Source organism: Bufo bufo, chromosome 11 (assembly GCF_905171765.1).
Source record: "Bufo bufo chromosome 11, aBufBuf1.1, whole genome shotgun sequence".
NCBI lineage: Eukaryota > Metazoa > Chordata > Amphibia > Anura > Bufonidae > Bufo > Bufo bufo.
The window spans coordinates 19,898,555-19,923,835 of NC_053399.1; the positions used below are offsets into that span (position 1 = coordinate 19,898,555).

Sequence of the window (25,281 nt, forward strand, 5' to 3'; positions counted from 1 at the left end):
TCAGCCATCACAGGCACCCACCCATCCTGAGAATGAAGGGGCTCTTAGCACTGATTTTTGCGACTCATGCTTTCTCGATTTTTACCTGTAGGGCGGCGCTCCTGGCCACTCGACGGCTCAGTGAATATCCATGGCGCTAATCATTTGTATGGAGCTGTAGAGACTGGGAAAGCTGGGAGACGACCAGTGAAAGGGTCACTGCACTCTTGTACATTGCTCCGTATTCAGGGGGCACTATATCTTTAAATAACAACTTTTGCAGAACTGGAAAATGAAAATTTTCAGGATATTTCCTAACATTTTGGTAACTTCCTGTGATGATCTCGCTGAAGAATGTGCTGATTTGAATATTCTTTCAGTAAGGTCCGGCTACTCCTGGACGCATTTCTACTTTTTGAAGAATTTTTAATATAATTATTTTACTTAAAGGGGTTATGCCATGATTGATGTAAAAATGAAATGCTCTCTCTGCAACTGCGGCGACCTCTGCACCTAGATTGACAGAGCCAGGGGTGGTGACGTTTACACTGCCTGGCCCTGTCAATCAAAGCGGAGAAGGCGCTGCAGTTGCAGAGAGAGAGCTGAGCCTTTAGGTGTAACGGCAACGCCCCCGTTGCTCTTAGAGGCTCATTTGCATATAATAAAACTTCATATTTCTCAGCACTGTGGGCACATATGAACATGGGACCAACACAGATGTCTTCAGCTGACAAGCGCACATGTAACAGGTCAGCCAGTGTCCTAGGTACAAAACTGCTGACAGATGCCCTTTAAGACCCCATCACTGTCCATGGCACCGACGCCTCTGCAGGACGTGTGGCATAGTTTCTGCCTGGTCCCCGCCCGCCCGCTCGCTCTTCTCATTGCATTTTCCGGCTGAAGCGCTCCGTTCTGGAGATCTGAGAGCAGTAATCCTATAATGCTGATCCCATATTTAAATACTTGACTGAACACTGCCCGTAATTCGGGCGTGATAGGCGCTCGCTGCCATCGTCTCCACCATGTAAGGCCTCTGATTATGACAAAGAGCTACTTGCTGAAGCTGAATCAATCTTATTGAAATCATCCTCTGCATTCCCTTATTGGGGCAGGACCTGTTCAGTCTGCACCTTCTGGTTCATAAATAGAATTCCACTACTTCAGTGAACACTGACACACAAGCAGTGTGTAATACATAGGTTTATGTTCCGTCTAAGGTTGGAGAAATCGGGCCTCATTTCAGTTCGGTGTCGGCAGCCGTCACGCACTGGCATGGCTGCGCTATTCTGAAGGCTTTAGATCGGTGTTTTGTCTTATCATGAGACATTCCGTAACTTTCTCCTATACTCACTATTTTCAAAACCCCTGCTTGCTATCAGTGAATGCAAACAAATATTGCTTCCAGAGGCTTCCGTTAAAGGGTTGTCCGGCTTTTAGTACTTTTTTTTTTTTTGTTAAAATTTTGTTAAGTCATGCTCATTTCTGGCTGCCCGGGACCCTGGCTACCTTCAGTGGTCTTCTGGTCCCTGTCCTGGAATCTTCCTGTTGGATGGGGTCATGTCCGCCGCTGCAGCCAATCACTGGTATCAACGCTGATCTGTCACATTCCGCTTGGGGACTCCACAGAGGCCAGTCGTTGGCTCCAACTGAGAATGCGACCCTGCTCATCTGGAATTTTACAGGACGGGGACTGGAGAGGCAGGGAGCAGGCGTGTGTTGTTTGTTTATTTATTTATTTTTGTAACAGGTGCAGCAAGATGCACTATTCCTCCTCACACAGCTGAGGGTTTGTTGCAATGTATCAGTGTAGGTAATCCTTGGCGCAGCACAAATCTCTGGGCAGGTGGCTTTTACCAACATTGAGGCATTGCAATGGACTAGGGTCAGGTTTTCAGCCATTTTGATGACTACAACTAAAATGCTTCTACTCCATGATGGCAAGTAGAGGTCTTGAAATTGATGAGCAGTTAAATGCCAAAGTCTATTTGAATTTTGTGGAACTTTTAATTAGGCCTCATCACGACCGTATGTGTTTTTTTTCGGTCCGCAAGCCGCAGATCCCAGCCATGTGCATGCCTGCATTTTTTTTTTTTTTACATGGACCCATTAATTTCCACGGGACCGCAAAAAAAAAAAACGGCACACCGTTGTCGTCCGTGTGCGGTCCTCGTCCGTGTCCTATTCTTGTCCGGTTTGCGGATAGTCATTCTAGTAATAGGAGTGAGAATAATGCAGATTGCACATGGAAGGTGTCTGTATTTTGTCGTAACTAGGTAGATTGACCTGTTCAGTAGGGCCCATTCACACGACCATATGGAAAACAGCGGGTCTGCAATACATGGGCACCGGCCGTGTGAACTCTCTGCTGGATCCAAGATCCGCAAAAGATAGAACCTGTCCTTTCTTTAGCCGTATTCAAGTCAAGGAGTCCACACCGCAGCATGGAATTCACACGGCCGGTGCCCACGCGTTGTGGGCTATTTGCGGTCTGCGGCATGGGCGCGGTGACCATACGGTCGTGTGAATGAACCCTAATAAAGTGAATACCTCCCATAGGAGCGAGGATGGTGGTTGTATTGGCTATCACCCAGCTTTCCTGGGAACACGCAGAACTGTGAGAAGGGCTAAAGAGGTAATAATAGAAACTCGCTTTTCTATCTCCCTGCCCCATCCACACACAGATCCATAAGAAATCTATCATTTGCCCAGTTTTCAAGATCTCTGCTTGCTATCGCTGAAAGCAAACCTTCTTCTTTACATCCAGAGGTTAAAGAAATAATCTCGCCGTGACCTGATACTTATTGCAGCTGAGGGACTGTTACAATGTTGCAGAATTGTGTTATTACATAATTAAGATTTATTTACATAATACTGGAATTTCCTGTTCTGGATAAACGTCCTGATGAGAAGTTATCTTTGTTATCCGCATGTAGCGCTGCGGGGCTGTGAGGACACATTGTGACACCTTCCTTAGTTTCTGCAACGCTGTGTGTGCGCCGCCGATTCACGGATTTTTCCATTGGTGCTAAATCGGATCAGGGACTGTGGTTGGAAGCAGGGTGGCCTTACAGACATTTGCAGAAGGGATTGTTTCGCCAATGCCCTCCCTCGGGGTCACTTGTTTCCTTGACCATCGGGTGATACGATATGAATGTGAAATAAAAATATCACTGAACATAGAACCCCCTAAAATTTACCTTTTTAATATAATCATCAAGGTAAAATAACCAAAAACATAGATAATATAGAGAGAGAATTGATGGCTTAATATCTTATGCCCACACTCCAGATGCAACAGTCGGTGTAGTGCAGTCGGTGCATACACAACCAGCTCGACACCTGCACATTTGATGGAGCTTGGAGCATGCAATTAATTAACCAGAGGTTGTTATTGTAGAACTCGCGGTTACTTGTCACCAGATAGTCTCCAAATGTTGAAAGACTCACGGTTACTTGACACCAGGTGATCTGTAGGCTAGCAAGATGGGGATGGGAAGGTATACACTCGCTAAATTGTCCCTACCGGCTACCCCTGCCTAAAAGCAGAGCACCCGACCCCACTTCTCGGTGGCTAAGCTCTCAGAGATCCTAGGTGTCCCTGCTTGGCTTGAACACCTATTTACCACTATATGTGATTTGCTTAGTAGCAATTATCTTGAAATGTGTAAAAAAAAAAAAAAAAAAAACAGGAGCCAACATCTCATTAAATCCCTATTGTACGCACCCGGCAAAACAGGATCCAACAGATATTCATTTCCAGACCGTGCAGACGTGCGGCATGTAGCTGCTTGCTCCTCAGAGGAGATCAGTGCACACGTATGCACACTTTTCATCTCCATACACTGAGCATTGCTGTAGTCTGTAAATGACCCCCCCCCCTCCCCCTCTACTGTGTGGCCGGTCTCGGAGTTCCCCTATAACAGGAGTAGATGGGATCCCTACAGTTTCCTGCAGTGTAGAAATTCCTGCGCTGACCGCCCTCCGCTTCCCACCCCTCGCAGGTATTGTACTGTACATGGCAAGTCCCGACGTGACTTCACTCTCGTGGCTAATGTACATAAAGCTGAACCCTCGCCATGCTTTACTTACTGGGCATACTGAAACACGACACGGATCGGGAGCCGCCGGGCTGCAGCCTGACCTTTTATTATTTCTTGACTGTAAAAATCAGGGCGTTTGTGCTTTTATTTGTAAAATCCGCAATGTGTGACAAGCGGGTGGATGCGCCGCACACCAGGAGGAACAATGCCGATTCCTGGGATCTCGTAGGGTCTCCTCTCTGGAACCCCCCCTATGCTATAAAGCAGGAACTACGATCCCCGACTCCTGCAATCTATACACTATTTAGTATCTGTGGGGTTGTCAGGATTGATCTAGTCCTGAGCACTGTGGAGATGAGCGGTGCCCGAGGCTATGCCAGATACTGTTAGTTAGATTGGAGCGCTTTCGGTTCAGTTAAGTACATGTTTTGCGCGCTCCTTAGAGGTATGCATTTCATATTCTTCTTGGCTTATAGGTTATTAGTCTGGAGAGGTGTTCCAGAGTTCGGGGAAGTGCAGGAAAATACTGAAGGCACTGTAATGTGGGTCACACGGCTCGTGGTAGTATGGGTGGCGCTGTACGGGCTTGCATCTGTCCTGCCAAGTAAAAGAGCTGGAAAAAGCCATTTTTTATTTTTCCTAAACAAGAAAATTGTTTGCATTGGAGGCACATTCTGCCTTCGGGATAAGTACTTAGATGTGTTTTTATAGGACATGGTTCCCATTCAATCACTTACACTTTACTGAAAATAAATGTACAACTACTAACAAAAAGTTCGGGATATTTGGCTTGTGGGTGAAATTTCAGGATGAACCTAAAATGCCCTCTAACCTTTACAGGGGAACTTAATGTGACCTTCCCTAAACTTTTGGTTGCACACGTCCAACTGTTCAGAGTTTCAGTACTTTTTTGCACAACTTGCTGTTCTCTAACAAGGAGCTTAATGGCGAAATTCACAACAGGGGTTTGATCCACGAATCGCCCAATAAATTTCCTGGTTCAATTAGAATTTGTATTTAAACAGTCCTCCTCATCATGCTGTTCACATTTTGACATCATGAGACCAAGACGACGCCTAACAATTGATCAACAGTACCTCGCCATTGCGAGGCTTCAAGCAGGATGTTCTCAGACGGAAGTGGCCACTGAGCTTAGTGTCATCAGCAGGTTGTATCAGAGATAGAGAGACTGGAAGAGTCGCAGAAAGGCAGAGAAGTGGACCTTCTTTGGTCACATCCCACACTGATGACCGCTTCATTGTGAACAATGCCCTGCGGAACTGGATGATGAATGCCACACAACTCCAGGCATATTTAAGAGAGGCGAGAGGCATCCAAGTGTCACGTCAAACCCTTTAAAACCATTTACATCAGTGACCTGCAAGGGTACCTGACCACACCGCCAGGGACTGGAGTCATCGTCTTGCATGGGCCAGGGGGCATCTATGCTGGACGAGGGATTGGTGGGCCTCAGTGCTGTTCATTGATGAAAGTCTATTCACGCTGAGCAGCAATGATGGCCGCCAACGATGTTGGAGACTTCAAGGAGAGTGCTAAGTGTTGTCACCAGACGAGCCTTTGGTGGTGGTGTTACAGCGTGGGCAGGTTGTGTCTAGTCAATACAGAACTGTCCTACACTTTGTGAATGGTACAGGGACAAGCCCATACTACTTAAATAACAGAATTAATCCAGTCATTGTGCCTCTGCGTGAACAACATAGGCCTAATTTTATCTTCATGGAGGACAATGCTCCAGCTCATCGAGGTCACATCATTAGGCAACGGCTGCTGGAGACTGGGGGACCTCAAGTGGAGTGGCCTGCACTTTCTCCAGACCTGAATCTCATTGAAAACCTATGGGATCAGCTGAGTCGCCGTGTAGAGGCTCGTAACTGTACCCCAGAACCTCAATGACCTGAGGGCCGCCCTTTAACAAGAGTGGGATACCATGCCTCGGCAGACAATAAGTCGACTTGTGAACAGCCGAGACGTCATTGTCAAGCTGGAATTGATGCTCAAGGCCACATGACGGGTTCCTGAGACACTGACATTTTGTGGCGGTATACCCAGCACTGGTGTCGGCTTTTGTTTCAATAAGTTGTTTTGAGATGAAGAAATCACTATGGCTGCTTCTACTTAATCACTGGAGCAGGAACTTTTTACGTTTTTCTATAAACTTCACCGGAAAGCCAAATATCCCTAACTTTTTGTGAGTAGTGTGTGTTACTACTACCTGCAATGAGCTCAGAATGCAGGCTATCCATTCACTAGAGATCAGCGGTGACATCACTGAGAATGCAGCCTATCCATTCACTAGAGAGCAGCGGTGACATCACTGAGAATGCCGCCTATCCATTCACTAGAGAGCAGCGGTTACATCACTGAGAATACAGCCTATCCATTCACTAGAGAGCAGCAGTGACATCACTGAGAATGCAGCCTATCCATTTACTAGACATCCGCGGTGACATCACTGAGAATGCAGCCTATCCATTTACTAGAGATCAGCGGTGACATCACTGAGAATGCAGCCTGTCCATTCACTAGAGATCAGCGGTGACATCACTGAGAATGCAGCCTATCCATTCACTAGAGATCAGCGGTGACATCACTGAGAATGCAGCCTATCCATTCACTAGAGATCAGCGGTGACATCACTGAGAATGCAGCCTATCCATTTACTAGAGATCAGCGGTGACATCACTGAGAATGCAGCCTATCCATTCACTAGAGATCAGCGGTGACATCACTGAGAATGCCGCCTATCCATTCACTAGAGATCAGCGGTGACATCACTGAGAATGCAGCCTATCCATTCACTAGAGATCAGCGGTGACATCACTGAGAATGCAGCCTATCCATTCACTAGAGATCAGCGGTGACATCACTGAGAATGCAGCCTATCCATTTACTAGAGATCAGCGGTGACATCACTGAGAATGCAGCCTATCCATTCACTAGAGATCAGCGGTGACATCACTGAGAATGCAGCCTATACATTCACTAGAGATCAGCGGTGACATCACTGAGAATGCAGCCTATCCATTCACTAGAGATCAGCAGTGACATCACTGAGAATGCAGCCTATCCATTCACTAGAGATCAGCAGTGACATCACTGTGAAAGCAGCCTATCCATTCACTAGAGATCAGCGGTGACATCACTGAGAATGCAGCCTATCCATTCACTAGAGATCAGCGGTGACATCACTGAGAATGCAGCCTATCCATTCACTAGAGATCAGCGGTGACATCACTGAGAATGCCGCCTATCCATTCACTAGAGATCAGCAGTGACATCACTGAGAATGCATCCTATCCATTCACTAGAGATCAGCGGTGACATCACTGAGAATGCATCCTATCCATTCACTAGAGAGCAGCGGTGACATCACTGAGAATGCATCCTATCCATTCACTAGAGATCAGCGGTGACATCACTGAGAATGCAGTCTATCTAATCCCTAGAGAACAGCGATTTTTGTATTTTTAGATGTTTTGGCTAAGTTGTGGTTTTATAGGAAAAGAACTTACTCACTTTCTTATTTCTTTCAGCTTGACCTGGCCAAACCTATTGAAGACCAAGGTCCACTTGACGTCATCATTCACAAGTTAACGGACGTCATACTGGAAGCTGACCAGAACGACAGCGAGTCGGTGCAAGTGGTGCAGAGATTCCAGGTGGGTTATTTGGGAAGTTGTACTGAAGCCTTATATTCTAGGGTGATCCCACATGAGGGGTCGTGTCCCTTCTGTGCCATCCACCCTTACCCCTCCTCCCTGATTGCCCAATTGCTTCTTTTCTTATGAAAGGCTTCTAACAACTTTTGTAAATGAAAAGTCCTACAACTTTCTAATAGGTTTTGTTTTTTATTCCTCACCATATTCAAGATCTGTGCTGGCTGCCAATGAATGGTAATGTGCTAAAGTCATCAACACAGTCCCCTCTCCTTTCCTGGATACTGTGCTCTTATCTGCACTGATACATTGTAACAAACCCCACCTATAAGCAATAAAAATAACTGTCAATCAGCAGCAGGTGGGCGGGGAGAGTCAGGAGCTCATGAATATTCATGACTCATCATTATCAGCTGGAGCTTTTCAATACAAGATGTTGGCAGATTGGGTCAATTAAAGAAAGTGACCCTGCATTGTGCTAAGAGAATCAGTCACTTATTTATGTTGACCTTAGTTAGGACACCATAAAACTGGTGACAAGTTCCCTTTAAATAAAGATTTGAAGGCATCTACTGAAAAAAAGTTTAACGGATGGAAACGCAATGTCTTACGTTTCCTTCCATTTTTCATTGACTACAATGTAACAGAAAAGTATACGTTTTTTTTCTTTTTCTTTTTTTGCAGGACAGATTAATGCACACGTGTCAGAATAATGCACTTCTAAATTCCGTTTTTTTCCAGTGGTAGTTTATGGGTACGTCGAGCAGTACGTTTCATTAGGCTTTTACCGTACTCGGAAGTTACACGCCTAACGAAATCTCTCAATTTCCAAAGAAGAAAAAAAACCTGTTAATCCAGCCCGGCCGTAAAAGTCAGGCTTCTCGGAATAGGCGTCGATCGGCTAAGTGCGGCGGTTAAATCTGGATGTATTATCTTTGGAGCTGACGCACCCGCCCTCCCGCCGCCTCTTCTTCTGCCTGCACTTTGAACTGTGATCGGCGCAGATCTTTATATAACCCACAGTTACTGGGAGACGCGGACCGTAAAATGGCAGAGGATTTATTTATTTTTTCCTCTTCCTCTGATTCCTTTTTAGGCAGTTCTTTGCTCATCAAGCCCCTTTTCCCCAAATGTATGCCTTCCGCGTGCACCGTTGCGCTCCGCCGTTTCAGGATTTTATAGACTCTTCTTCCGTTTCTACCATGAGGGGCGCTGCAGAGAACCAAACAACGGGCAACGCATTTTTGCATCTCTTGATGCAAACCGTGCACCTATCTGTTGGGAATTCCTTTGCTCCGGTGACACATAGTAACGCATCTTCAGCGGCAAGTTCTGTGGTCTGCGTCTATGGACACTTATGTCCGCCATCCTCATCCCTCGAGCCGAGACGCTTCATGAAACTTTTTGGCGGTTTGACCCATTATCCGGCCAATAGAATTGATGACCTAACTGAAACCAGGGACCCCCGGGGGGACACGTCCTGGAAAAAGGAATAGAAATATGCGTTGATACATGATCTCTGACCCCTGCCCTCAACTATTGTCTCAGATCTCAGCCTTAAAGGGGTATTACGGGTATGTAAAGGATAGTGGATAACTGTTAGATCGGTGGAGATCCCACCAATCAGGAAAACAGGGACACCGTGCCCTGTGGGGCCCCTCCTGAAATGGATAGAGCGGCCAGTCGCACATGTGCGTGGCTGTTCCATTCATTTCTATGAGAGTTCCAGAGACTGGGTATAGCACTCGGCTACCTCCGAAACTCCTAGAGAAATGAATGGAGGGCGGCTGTCCGTGCACGGCTGACCTCTGTTCTCTTCGGGGGTCCCGTTCTGGAGATAGGAGCGGGTCCCAGAGGTGACACTGGTGGCCTATCCTAGTGATCTGCATTAACGTCTGGGGTGAGACAACCCTTTTAAACTGAAATTGAAGTGCCACCTCTTGGTCTGCAGTTATCTGCTTATCATTACAAATGCTGTAGGATTAGAATGACAGATATCACGCGGGTGGATGGACAACACAGGATCCACCATTCCCCATAGGTGATATCACAGCTTATCTCCTCCCTCCTGACCTCTGCACAGGTCACAGCGCGTGCCCCATAGGAATCAAAGAGGTCCCCTTCAGACCATTGTGTCCATGGCCCATGGGTGTAACAACCAGGGTAGCGGGCGCCGTGGGGCCCCAATAAGGGAGCCCTTCTCCACTCAGACATATGTGCACTTAGTGACAGAGAAAGCACATTCATTTAGTGTTATTTCTGTGACATCACTGATTCATTTCTGTTCATCACCATGCGCATTATCATACCGTTGTGATATCACTGTGAGCCTTATTGATGTGCTGTGCGCGTTATTCCTGTGCCGTAATTTCACTGTGCGCCTTATCCCAAAATTGTGACACGGGATGAGCGAATCGACTTCGGATTAAACTTCAGAAATTAATTTCTACTGTTTAAAAACCTTTTTCCCGAACTCTGGTTCGGTTCCGAGTGGTACCAAGTGGAACCCGAGTTCGGGAAAAGGTTTTTAACAGTAGAAATTAATTTCTGAAGTTATTACCCAAAGTCGCGAAGTAATAACTTCTAATAACAGTCTAATACTGTACCGAGCGCTCGCTCCATACAGTATTCATCCGAAGTCGATTCGCTCATCCCTAATTGTGACATCACTGTGTGCATTATCCCACCATTGAGACATCACTGTGTGCATTATCCCACCATTGTGACATCACTGTGTGCATTATCCCACCATTGTGACATCACTGTGTGCATTATCCCACCATTGTGACATCACTGTGTGCATTATCCCACCATTGTGACATAACTGTGTGCATTATCCCACCATTGTGACATCACTGAGTTCATTATCTCACCATTGTGACATCAATGAGTGCATTATCATACCATTGTGACATCACTGTGTGCATTATCCCACCATTGTGACATCACTGTGTGCATTATCCCACCATTGTGACATCACTGTGTGCATTATCATACCATTGTGACATCACTGTGTGCATTATCCCACCATTGTGACATCACTGTGTGCATTATCCCACCATTGTGACATCACTGTGTGCATTATCCCACCATTGTGACATCACTGTGTGCATTATCCCACCATTGTGACATCACTGTGTGCATTATCCCACCATTGTGACATCACTGTGTGCATTATCATACCATTGTGACATCACTGTGTGCATTATCCCACCATTGTGACATCACTGTGTGCATTATCCCACCATTGAGACATCACTGTGTGCATTATCCCACCATTGTGACATCACTGTGTGCATTATCCCACCATTGTGACATCACTGTGTGCATTATCCCACCATTGTGACATAACTGTGTGCATTATCCCACCATTGTGACATCACTGAGTGCATTATCCCACCATTGTGACATCACTGAGTGCATTATCCCACCATTGTGACATAACTGTGTGCATTATCCCACCATTGTGACATCACTGAGTGCATTATCCCACCATTGTGACATCACTGAGTGCATTATCCCACTATTGTGACATCACTGTGTGCATTATTCCACCATTGTGACATCACTGTGTGCATTATCATACCATTGTGACATCACTGTGTGCATTATCCCACCATTGTGACATCACTGAGTGCATTATCCCACCATTGTGACATCACTGTGTGCATTATCATACCATTGTGACATCACTGTGTGCATTATCATACCATTGTGACATCACTGTGTGCATTATCCCACCATTGTGACTAAAGATGAGCGAATTTCATACTTTGCAATTAGTTCACGCTTCGTTTGGTGCTAAAGGCAGAATTGCTTTATGGATTCCGTTACCACGGACAAGAACACAATTCTACGACAGAATTCATAACGGAATGCCTTTAGGGGCATTCTGTTATTCATTCCGTCATAATAGAAGTCTATGGCCTGCATAACGTATCCGTCCCGTTTCCGTTATGCAGGGGAGTCCTCTAAAGGTATTCCGTTATGCATTCTGTCATAGAATTGCGTTATGGTCTGTGGTAACGGAATCCATAACGCGATTCTGCTTTTACCACCAAGCGAACTTCAAAGTATGAAATTCGCTCATCTCTAACTGTGACATAATTGTGTGTGTAATTCCAACACTGTGACATCACTGTGAGCATTATTCCTGTGCATTAAGAAAACTAACAGCATCCAGCTTCTCATTCACATTCATGCAACTGAAGGTGGTCATGGTGGTGTGGGGCACCATTCCAAGTTTTGCTATTGGGGTCCCACGGGATTTTGCTACATGGTGGCTGCTGTAAATCCTGTTAACCAGCTCAGGCAAGATGGCTGCCCCCATAATTATGTCCAGGAAACACGGTAAAAAATCTGCACAGAGAAAAAAAAAAACTGTTAAGAAAAGAAACACCTAGTGATGCATATCCTTTTATCCCTTGAAGTTGTCGGCGCCGCCTTATGGCCGCCTTTGGTTCTCAGGTTTTATATTGCCGTTTTAGATGTTTTTTATGTGGCTGCTGCAGGGATCTGGTGACCGTCCACACCAGCTTTTTATTCTGTTTTGCACCAGGATGACGGGTTTTATTGTCTGTGTCTCCCGGACATTCGATGGATAGATGGGTGGAGGACTGGAAGGACAGACGGATACATGGATAGTGGACGGTTCGTCATGCCGCCATACGTGGTAGATGTGAGGGTTAGTTTAACAACAATGGCTCCAAAAACAGTGATTTATTAGTTATCTTAAAACATAACTTTTACTCATGAAATTAAAATAAATAGGCCCGAAATAGAAGTATGATAAAATTGTGAGAGCGGCGGTATAACGGGTCAATGTGCACGGCGGCACCCAAACAATAGATGAAAAAAAATGGGAAAAAGGTACTCGGCGTCACCTAAAATGAAACCCGTACTCCTACCGCTCTGTCGTCAACGTCCAGGGTGCAGGATGCGTCCCGATGACACCGAAGTGAATGGCTCCAAACCCGGGCGGGGTCAAAGGCAACCCTAATTTGACCCTATAGAGTGGTCTAAGGCTTGCCCTAATAACTAATTAGGGGTAGCAGCCTAACCACAGGGCACTCGTCCTTGGCCCTGGCCCTGTGTGGCCCTAATCTAGTCCCGCTCCCTACATGCACGTTTCATAGAAATCATCAGGGGAAATTTAACTAGGACTTTTTGAACAAAGACGATCGGGTGATACCAGGTATAACACACCCGTATGATCGTCTGTGGACTGCTGGAGGGAGTACTGGATGACGCTCCTCAACCATAGTACGGGCATCTCAGTAGCCGCGGGCAATAGGTCGCACCCGCGCTATGTTTAGCGCCAGTTTTTAAATGCAAGGTAAGGCAATCACCTGTCAGGCATGCCGCGTCATCTCCTCAAGGCGTGTGACGAAACGAAGACTTTCGCGCATGCGCACTAGCATGATACTCGTGCGCGCATGCGCACTAGCACGACCGCTCGGCAGGGATCTCTAAGGACGCCGCTCAAGCTCGATGACGTAAGCGCGTCCGAACACCCTGTATTGACAAGGCGATCAGCTGACACTGGTGGCCAGGAATCCCGGGGCGCGTCCCCAGCAACCAGTCGCAACCTATGTCTCCCAGGTGTTCACCTATGCGTCTTCGTAATTCCCTTTTTAGTTTTTCCTATACAGGGAGTGCAGAATTATTAGGCAAGTTGTATTTTTGAGGATTAATTTTATTATTGAACAACAACCATGATCTCAATGAACCCAAAAAACTCATCAATATCAAAGCTGAATATTTTTGGAAGTAGTTTTTTTTTTAGTTTTAGCTATTTTAGGGGGATATCTGTGACTATTACTGTGCATAATTATTAGGCAACTTAACAAAAAACAAATATATACCCATTTCAATTATTTATTTTTACCAGTGAAACCAATATAACATCTCAACATTCACAAAAAAACATTTCTGACATTCAAAAACAAACCAAAAACAAATCAGTGACCAATATAGCCACCTTTCTTTGCAAGGACACTCAAAAGCCTGCCATCCATGGATTCTGTCAGTGTTTTGATCTGTTCACCATCAACATTGCGTGCAGCAGCAACCACAGCCTCCCAGACACTGTTCAGAGAGGTGTACTGTTTTCCCTCCTTGTAAATCTCACATTTGATGATGGACCACAGGTTCTCAATGGGCTTCAGATCAGGTGAACAAGGAGGCCATGTCATTAGATTTTCTTCTTTTATACCCTTTCTTGCCAGCCACGCTGTGGAGTACTTGGACGCGTGTGATGGAGCATTGTCCTGCATGAAAATCATGTTTTTCTTGAAGGATGCAGACTTCTTCCTGTACCACTGCTTGAAGAAGGTGTCTTCCAGAAACTGGCAGTAGGACTGGGAGTTGAGCTTGACTCCATCCTCAACCCGAAAAGGCCCCACAAGCTCATCTTTGATGATACCAGCCCAAACCAGTACTCCACCTCCACCTTGCTGGCGTCTGAGTCGGACTGGAGCTCTCTGCCCTTTACCAATCCAGCCACGGGCCCATCCATCTGGCCCATCAAGACTCACTCTCATTTCATCAGTCCATAAAACCTTAGAAAAATCAGTCTTGAGATATTTCTTGGCCCAGTCTTGACGTTTCAGCTTGTGTGTCTTGTTCAGTGGTGGTCGTCTTTCAGCCTTTCTTACCTTGGCCATGTCTCTGAGTATTGCACACCTTGTGCTTTTGGGCACTCCAGTGATGTTGCAGCTCTGAAATATGGCCAAACTGGTGGCAAGTGGCATCTTGGCAGCTGCACGCTTGACTTTTCTCAGTTCATGGGCAGTTATTTTGCGCCTTGGTTTTTCCACACGCTTCTTGCGACCCTGTTGACTATTTTGAATGAAACGCTTGATTGTTCGATGATCACGCTTCAGAAGCTTTGCAATTTTAAGAGTGCTGCATCCCTCTGCAAGATATCTCACTATTTTTGACTTTTCTGAGCCTGTCAAGTCCTTCTTTTGACCCATTTTGCCAAAGGAAAGGAAGTTGCCTAATAATTATGCACACCTAATATAGGGTGTTGATGTCATTAGACCACACCCCTTCTCATTACAGAGATGCACATCACCTAATATGCTTAATTGGTAGTAGGCTTTCGAGCCTATACAGCTTGGAGTAAGACAACATGCATAAAGAGGATGATGTGGTCAAAATACTCATTTGCCTAATAATTCTGTACAGGCTGTATATTCCATTTTACATTCACACGTTAGCTTATAGATTACGCCACGACTGCGGCAATTAATGAAGTCACGGATTTCAAAAGAACGCTGGAAGTTCGTACTCTCAAATGTCTTGCAAGGTCTGAGCGTGCCACACCCACACAGCCGCCGCCACACCTAAAGCAACCCAATGGCCTGCGATCTCGCCGGTGCCGTAGGGAGGGGGCTGCGGCGGACCAGAGTATCCCTCAGGCTCTGTCCTCTTCTAAAAGTAATCTGTGGATACTCGACGTAGACGTAGATATTGTCCGCCAGGAATGCCCCTCTTCAATAATGTAGGGCGTCCGCTGGCCCCATGGAGTACGGAGTTTGTGGACGTAGGTTTTCTGTATATTGTGGTGTTGAGTTCGTCGGACTCTCCCCTAGAGATACAGATGTCCAGAAATGGTAGTGACCTCTGTTCAAACTCATGGGTGAACCTCAAACCTATTGAGTTACACTTCAGTCTGTCCACAAACTCTGTAAAGGCCACCTTAGAATTATTCCAAATGATGAAGATGTCATCGATGTATCGGGCCTGTATTAAAATGTCCCCGGTTTAACAACACTTTATTTTTCCTAAGAAAAGAATAAAAAGAAGCAGAAATGCAACCGGGATCAGTACGTGACCCTTGATGTAACCATTAAAACTTAAATGATCTCCTCCATACTTGACACTGCAGGCTGTATTCGTAGAACCAGAAAATGCTGCAACATAGAAACTGGATTTATACACTAGAGAACCATAAAAAAAAAATATTCTATCTGTCACCGAGTTTATGCGGCATCATAAAGTAGTGACCTGGATTCCAGGGCTGCCGGCTCCACCTGCCCACCCGCCTCTGACAGCCTTCTCCCTGTGCATAGTGACGCAGGTGTCCTGCGGTATCTGGTCGTTAGCAGCAGCAAATGTATGCAGCCAACTGGAGTTCTAGGAGAATGTCAGTGACCTCTTTAAAGGGCATCTGTCAGCAGTTTTGTACCTATAACACTGGCTGACCTGTTACATGTGCTGTTGGCAGCTGAAGGCATCTGTGTTGGTCCCATGTCCATATGTGCCCGCATTGCTGAGAAAAATGATGTTTTGTTATATGCAAATGAGCCTCTAGGAGCAACGGGGGCGTTACCATTGCACCTAGAGGCTCTGCTCTCTCTGCAACTGCCGCCTTCTTTGCACTTTGATGGACAGGGCCAGGCAGTGTAAATGTGATCTCACCTGGTCCTGTCAATGAAAGTACAGAGTATGTGGCAGTTGCAGTGAGAGCAGAGCCTCTAGGAGTAATAGTAACGCCCCGTTGCTCCTAGAGGCTCATTTGCATATATTAAAACATTATATTTCTCAGCAATGCGGACACATATGAACATGGGACCAACACAGACGCCTTCAGCTGCCAAGTGCACATGGAACAGGTCAGCCAGTGCCATAGGTACAAAACTGCTGATAGATTCCCTTTAAGTCCTGTCAGGTGCGGCCTCCATAGATGGGATTTGGTTTTTCCAGCCCATCCCACAAATGATCGATCGGATTGAGATCTGGAGGCTCAAGGAAGCCCCTTCCATCAGGGACACTGCTGCCTTTAAAGAGGGTGCGGTACTCGTCTGTACCGTGCTTAGGTAGGTGCTACGTGTCGCATCCACATGATGACAAAACCCTAGATTTCCAGCAGAACATTGCCGGCTTGTCTTCTTCCCATAGGGCATCTATTGCCATCTCTTCCCCAGGTAAGTGATGCACCTGATCCAAAAGGAAATTCCATCGATCAGACCCGGAGACCTTCTTCAGTTCCTCCATGGGGCAGTTGTGATACTTACCTGCCCCCTATAGGCGCTTTCGGTCGTGCACAGGGATCAGCAAGTAAAAAAACAAAAAGTTAATATTATAAAAGATAATCAATATTGCACAAAGTTCACACAACTTCCATGTATTGTATAGAATGCAAAGCGCTGCGTGTACATAGTCCAGGACGTGAGCAGAATTACAGTGCATCTTGCATTCGTTGATTAACCCCTACATGTCCAGAAAAAAAAAATTTGCTTCTTGTCCTTGTGCTTAAATCAGCTTGTCATATCCCTGACCTATATTCCCCACCGTGGATTATAGCCGAATAAACGGATCACCTGCTGCCACGGCTCAATCTCATCTCCTACCTTCCTTAGAAAGGAACACACAGACTACTTATAGTAGTAGTATTATAGTAGTTATATCCTTGTACATAGGAGCAGTATTATAGTAGTTATATCCTTGTACATAGGAGCAGTGTTATAGTAGTTATAGTCTTGTACATAGGAGGCAGTATTATAGTAGTTATATTCTTGTACATAGGAGCAGTATTATAGCAGTTATATTCTTGTACATAGGAGCAGTATTATAGCAGTTATATTCTTGTACATAGGGGCAGTATTATAGTAGTTATATTCTTGTACATAGGGGCAGTATTATAGTAGTTATATTCTTGTACATAGGAGCAGTATTATAGTAGTTATATTCTTGTACATAGGAGCAGTATTATAGCAGTTATATTCTTGTACATAGGAGCAGTATTATAGTAGTTATATTCTTGTACATAGTAGCAGTATTATAGTAGTTATATTCTTGTACATAGTAGCAGTATTATAGTAGTTATATTCTTGTACATGGGAGGCAGTATTATAGTAGTTATATTCTTGTACATAGGAGGCAGTATTATAGTAGTTATATTCTTGTACATAGGAGGCAGTATTATAGTAGTTATATTCTTGTACATAGGAGCAGTATTATAGTAGTTATATTCTTGTACATAGGAGCAGTATTATAGTAGTTATATTCTTGTACATAGGAGGCAGTATTATAGTACTTATATTCTTGTACATAGGAGCAGTATTATAGCAGTTATATTCTTGTACATAGGAGCAGTATTATAGTAGTTATATTCTTGTACATAGTAGCAGTATTATAGTAGTTATATTCTTGTACATAGTAGCAGTATTATAGTAGTTATATTCTTGTACCTAGGAGGCAGTATTATAGTAGTTATATTCTTGTACATAGGAGCAGTATTATAGTAGTTATATTCTTGTACATAGGAGCAGTATTATAGTACTTATATTCTTGTACATAGGAGCAGTATTATAGTAGTTATATTCTTGTACATAGGAGGCAGTATTATAGTAGTTATATTCTTGTACATAGGAGGCAGTATTATAGTAGTTATATTCTTGTACATAGGAGCAGTATTATAGTACTTATATTCTTGTACATAGGAGCAGTATTATAGTAGTTATATTCTTGTACATAGGAGCAGTATTATAGTAATTATATTCTTGTACATAGGAGCAGTATTATAGTAGTTATATTCTTGTACATAGGAGCAGTATTATTGTAGTTATATTCTTGTACATAGGAGCAGTATTATAGTAGTTATATTCTTGTACATAGGAGCAGTATTATAGTACTTATATTCTTGTACATAGGAGCAGTATTATAGTAGTTATATTCTTGTACATAGGAGGCAGTATTATAGTAGTTATATTCTTGTACATAGGAGCAGTATTATAGTAGTTATATTCTTGTACATAGGAGGCAGTATTATAGTAGTTATATTCTTGTACATAGGAGCAGTATTATAGTAGTTATATTCTTGTACATAGGAGCAGTATTATAGTAGTTATATTCTTGTACATAGGAGCAGTATTATAGTAGTTATATTCTTGTACATAGGAGCAGTATTATTGTAGTTATATTCTTGTACATAGGAGCAGTATTATAGTAGTTATATTCTTGTACATGGGGCAGTATTTTTAAGTAAGAATTATATAATTTTTATATCATAACCTGAGAAGTTACAACTATGCAGAGAACTTTTGCTTTAGGACCCTTGCACGCGACTGTATGCCCTCCGAGATATAAGGTCCGTGTGCATACGGTCGTGTGCAAGAGGCCTTACTGTGACACTTTCCTTTCCCCATTCCTTTCTGCAATAATGTATTGCTGACTTTAGATTATCTGGTACTTTTATAGGTTATTTTAGAAATAATAGACAGCGGGGGACCTGGTACTTCTACCTACAATCTTAGATAATCACTGTTTTTGTTATTTCTAGGAATATATTGAAGCCCACCCTGAGACCATCATCTTGGACCCTTTGCCAGCTATCCGAACCTTGCTAGACCGCTCCAAGTCTTATGAGCTCATTCGAAGGATCGAGTCCTATATGCAAGGTAAGATGCCTCTATGAGATCTATGCAGTCAGATTATCACCGTACCTCCTCCACCTCCGTTACCCTGCACCAAATGAAAGCTTTTTTGGCTCATTTATTGAATTGCGCTATCCTTGGATATTTCTAAAATACTTCCTAATGTATTATATAACACGATTATTTAGTTCTGATACAAACTGCAAACCCAACATTAAAGATGATGTCAAGTAATAAAGAAGAAGAGTGCCCCCCCCCCCCCCTTCTCTTTAACAGATTGACTGGTTTGCTTGGAGCAAATAAGAGAAAGTAGCTATTAGGGCTCATGCACACGACCGTATGTATTTTGCGGTCTGCAAAACACAGATCCGCAGAAAATAACGGGTGACATCTGTGTCGTATCTGTTATTTTGCGGATCCATTGTAACGATGACTGTCCTTGTCCACAAAACGGACAAGAACAGGACATATTCTATTTTTTTGCGGAAAGGACATATGGACACGGAATGCACACGGAGTTATTTCCGTTTTTTTTGCGTCCCCATTGGAATGAATGGTTCTGCCTATGGGGAGCTAAAAAAACGGACACAGACAAAATGTATGTTCGTGTGCATGAGCCCTAAGCCTGAGGTATAAATATTGAGTGACCATTTTTTATATCTGATAGTCGAGAAATCTGCTGGGATATCAGAATTGCATTTGTTATAGTCATTCTTCCAAAATGTCAGATATACCTTTTATACGTCTCGTGTCTGTACTTTTCCATTTGATGATACATAATGTTTGATAATTCCGCAGAGTCATTGGCTTGTTACTGTATATGTATATTCACCTATGTGTGTGCACCGCTGAAGAAGGTCTCCTGTGCATGCGGATACAGTGTAGCCAGACGATGGCTCCTCCATCCCCCGGGCCGACTGGAGTGGGATTAATCAGATCACACAGCTGCATTGTGTTAGCCTATGGGATCAGTGGAGAGGGGAACCTGGTCGGCCCGGCTCTCTCGGGAGTCTTTGTTGCTCAGACAAGTAGACAGAAAGCCCAGTGTGTATAGATACATAAAGAGCAGCTTTGTGATGGATGAGTCAACATTATGGGAATATAATGGAGCTCAGGTGGTGGCGATTGTACCGCTGCGCTCAGGAGTCAGTGTGGCGAGATTACATTGTGTGCGCAGTGCGTGATGGCTCCATGGTCAGCAAACTGACATGTAGATAGTGATACTGTTATCACCTGTCTCTATTGTGTGGCCGAATGCTAATACCAGTATTAGGCCCCATTCTAAAAGCTATTTTAGCGACCGTAATAGAGCTGCAAATTCTTGCCCGAACGCTAATCTGATGGCCCCAAACTAACAGCATCATAGGGATCTATGCTACAAGTTCAGATCAGTAGACCCACTGTCGGGCGGTCTTTATAGCTCAAATATGGATGAAGTGTGACAACATTACAGATGGCTAAATAAGGCTTTATACTTAGATATAATACTCCCCCATGTTCAATAATATGACAAATTTAATACTACCCCCTATGTGCACTAATATAACTACTGTAATGCTACTCCTATGTACAAGAATATAAATACTATAATACTGCTCCTATGTACAAGAATATAACTACTATAATACTGTCTCCTATGTACAAGAATATAACTACTATAATACTGCCCCCTGTGTACAAGAATATAACTACTATAATACTGCTCCTATGTACAAGAATATAAATACTATAATACTGCTCCTATGTACAAGAATATAACTACTATAATACTGCCCCCTGTGTACAAGAATATAACTACTATAATACTGCTCCTATGTACAAGAATACAACTACTATAATACTGCCTCCTATGTACAAGAATATAACTACTATAATACTGCTTCCTATGTACAAGAATATAACTGCTATAATACTGCTTCCTATGTACAAGAATATAACTGCTATAATACTGCTCCTATGTACAAGAATATAACTACTATAATACTGCTCCTATGTACAAGAATATAACTACTATAATACTGCTCCTATGTACAAGAATATAACTACTATAATACTGCTCCTATGTACAAGAATATAACTACTATAATACTGCTCCTATGTACAGGAATATAACTACTATAATACTGCTCCTATGTACAAGAATATAACTACTATAATACTGCTCCTATGTACAAGAATATAACTACTATAATACTGCCTCCTATGTACAAGAATATAACTACTATAATACTGCTCCTATGTACAAGAATATAACTACTATAATACTGCCTCCTATGTACAAGAATATAACTACTATAATACTGCTCCTATGTACAAGAATATAACTACTATAATACTGCTCCTATGTACAAGAATATAACTACTATAAAACTGTCCCCTATGTACAAGAATATAACTACTATAATACTGCCCCTTATTGACTAGCCTCGTACACTGTACTGAGTGGATGCTGTCTCCAGACCTCCCCCTTTGGTGTGTGCTGCGGTCACACTTTGCCTCGTCCTCAGATCTGTTTACATTACACACATTGTCAGTAAAGTAACATTGTATTCTTTAGGAAGTAGAGTTCAGGGTTAATTCCCGCCTGTATTTAGGACTTTTTATGGCTGTGCGGTCTCATTAGACTTTTGCAACTTTATTTAGTCAACAGTATCCCATCCCCGACTTGTACCGAACCAGTCAGGGTGGATATTGTAACGGACAAAGCTGGTTTATCTGGAAAGGTGCAGTGAATACACAATGACAGACATGTGACGGCTCACCAGGACAGTCTCTAGTAAATGGATAGGCGGCATTCTCAGTGATGTCACCGCTGATCTCTAGTGAATGGGTAGGCTGCATTCTCAGTGATGTCACCGCTGCTCTCTAGTAAATGGATAGGCGGCATTCTCAGTGATGTCACCGGTGATCTCTAGTGAATGGATAGGCTGTATTCTCAGTGATGTCACCGCTGCTCTCTAGTGAATGGATAGGCTGCATTCTCAGTGATGTCACTGCTGATCTCTAGTAAATGGATAGGCTGCATTCTCAGTGATGTCACCGCTGATCTCTAGTGAATGGATAGGCTGCATTCTGAGTGATGTCACTGCTGATCTCTAGTGAATGGATAGGCTGCATTCTCAGTGATGTCACCGCTGATCTCTAGTGAATGGATAGGCTGCATTCTCAGTGAAGTCACCGCTGATCTCTAGTGAATGGATAGGCTGCATTCTCAGTGATGTCACCGCTGATCTCTAGTGAATGGATAGCCTGCATTCTCAGTGATGTCACCGCTGATCTCTAGTGAATGGATAGGCGGCATTCTCAGTGATGTCACCGCTGATCTCTAGTGAATGGATAGGCTACATTCTCAGTGATGTCACCGCTGATCTCTAGTGAATGGATAGGCTGCATTCTCAGTGATGTCACCGGTGATCTCTAGTGAATGGATAGGCTGCATTCTGAGTGATGTCACTGCTGATCTCTAGTGAATGGATAGGCTGCATTCTCAGTGATGTCACCGCTGATCTCTAGTGAATGGATAGGCTGCATTCTCAGTGATGTCACCGGTGATCTCTAGTGAATGGATAGGCTGTATTCTCAGTGATGTCACCGCTGATCTCTAGTGAATGGATAGGCTGCATTCTGAGTGATGTCACCGCTGATCTCTAGTGAATGGATAGGCTGCATACTCAGTGATGTCACCGGTGATCTCTAGTGAATGGATAGGCTGCATTCTGAGTGATGTCACCGCTGCTCTCTAGTGAATGGATAGGCTGCATTCTGAGTGATGTCACTGCTGATCTCTAGTGAATGGATAGGCTGCATTCTGAGTGATGTCACCGCTGCTCTCTAGTGAATAGATAGGCTGTATTCTCAGTGATGTCACCGCTGAGGTCTAGTGAATGGATAGGCTGCATTCTCAGTGATGTCACCGCTGCTCTCTAGTGAATGGATAGGCTGCATTCTCAGTGATGTCACTGCTGATCTCTAGTAAATGGATAGGCTGCATTCTCAGTGATGTCACCGCTGATCTCTAGTGAATGGATAGGCTGCATTCTGAGTGATGTCACTGCTGATCTCTAGTGAATGGATAGGCTGCATTCTCAGTGATGTCACCGCTGATCTCTAGTGAATGGATAGGCTGCATTCTCAGTGATGTCACCGCTGATCTCTAGTGAATGGATAGGCTGCATTCTGAGTGATGTCACTGCTGATCTCTAGTGAATGGATAGGCTGCATTCTCAGTGATGTCACCGCTGCTCTCTAGTGAATGGATATGTTGAGGATTCCCTCCATTATTATATAGCCCTGAGTTGATTTGCGTCTCTCTGATCCATTGTTTCTTACGTTTCCTGACATTTTGGGGCTCCGTCTCTTTTAGGCTCCAGTTTTAGATTTGTGTGGAGATTGGTCTGTGGATCTTGGGTGGTGACTTCTCATGGTCCTCTTCTTCTCTTGTACAGTTTCCCTCGGCCTCTCTCCTGGTGGTTGTAAGGGGCAGTGAATAGTTAATCATTAGTCCTGTCTGGCACTAACCAGTTCTTGCCCTCCCCTTAGATGGCCGTCCACGTGGCGAACACGCAAACCGAAATCCTCATTAACCCCCCACGGGAAAAGCCTTTTTTTGCCCTGAAATTGTTTTTGTCCAATAATCTGTAACACGTCTGCTGCCTGTTAATTAGTCTGGGGTCAAAGTTCTAGTAGATCAACCTTTTGTTTCATGTAGTAACAAGTGGATACATTACTTCTCTGTTTTTAACAGTCGCCCATTCATTGTCATATTTAAACTGGTTGCGCCACAAATAATACTCTACATTTTTCACACCAGCGCCTGGATCTGAATACTTTTGTAATTGCTTCTAATTAGAAATTTAGTATAGCCAGTGAGTGATTTTAATTAAATGTACCTGTATAGCGCCACCTGCTGTTTGTCCCGTTCCTTATATCTTGTCCATCTCACTGAGGTCGCACATGCCCAGTTTAAATCTTTAACTGCCACGCAGCCATATCATCTGTTAGAAGTTGTAACAGTTAGCCCCCTTGCAGACGAGCGTGTCCGGATTAGGTCCGGATGCGTCCCTGTGCATTGTGGCAAACCCGTGCTAGTAGGTACGCAATTGCAGTCAGTTTTGACTGCGATTGCGTTCCGTTGTTCCGTTTTTATCGCGCGGGTGCAATGCGTTTTGCACGCGTGTGATAAAAAACTGAATGTGGTACCCAGACCCGAACTTCTTCACAGAAGTTTGGGTTCAAGGTTGTGTAGATTGTATTATTTTCCCTTATAACATGGTTATAAGGGAAAATAAAAGCATTCTGAATACAGAATGCATAGTACAATAGCGCTGGAGGGGTTAAAAAAAATAAAAAAAATTATTTAACTCACCTTAATCCACTTGTTCGCGCAGCCGGAATCTCTTCTGTCTTCTTTTGTGAGGAATAGGACCTTTTGATGACGTCACTGAACGACGGAACGCAATCGCAGTCTAAACTGACTGCAATTGCGTACCTACTCGCGCGTGTTTGCCGCAATGCATCGGGACGCATCCGGACCTAATCCGGACACGCTCGTCTGCAAGGGGCCTGAAAATCATGTGCACAGCCCCATAGAAATGAATAGGTCCGGATTCAGTGCGGGTGCAATGCGTTCACCTCACGCATTGCACCCGCGCGAAAATCTCGCCCGTGTGAAAGGGGCCTTACAGGGAAAGAGCTCTGGCAAAAAGGAGCTGTGATGGGAAGAGAGCTGCAACAGAAAGGACACACACCTTAAGGCCCCCTGCACACGAACGTGTGCTTCCCGTTGCCGTATTGCGGACTGTATTTGCGGATCCGCAATACACGGGTGCCGTTCCGTGGGCATTCCGCATCCCGGATGCGGACCCATTCACTTGAATGGGTCCACAAATCCGGAGATGCGGAATGGTGCGGAACGGAAGCACGGAACGGAACACTACAGAGTGCTTCCGTGGGGTTTCGTCCCGTACTACCTTTCCGCAAAAAGATAGAACATGTCCTATCTTTTTGCGGAACGGCCGGATCGCGGACCCATTAAAGTGAATGGGCCGCAGCACCACCACGGGGTGCACGCGTTCGTGTGCAGGGGGCCTAACTATGATGGTAAGATAGCTGCTGCAGAAAGTACACACCCCCTGGGCTGTGATAGGGAGAGAGTTGCAGCAGAAAGACACCCACCCTGAACTATGGAAGGGAGAAGGCTGA

At 44.3% G+C, this 25,281-nt stretch overlaps 1 protein-coding gene across 1 annotated transcript in view; it reads left to right on the forward strand.

Annotated features, from left to right (window-relative positions):
* The window catches only part of ITPK1 (inositol-tetrakisphosphate 1-kinase), a 99,375-nt gene that overhangs the window by 49,450 nt on the left and 24,644 nt on the right, over positions 1-25,281 (forward strand). Inside the window, exons 4-5 of the mRNA XM_040411929.1 lie at positions 7,574-7,699; positions 18,987-19,104. Coding sequence (XP_040267863.1) covers positions 7,574-7,699; positions 18,987-19,104 — 244 coding nt within the window. The remainder of the gene's footprint in view (positions 1-7,573; positions 7,700-18,986; positions 19,105-25,281) is intronic.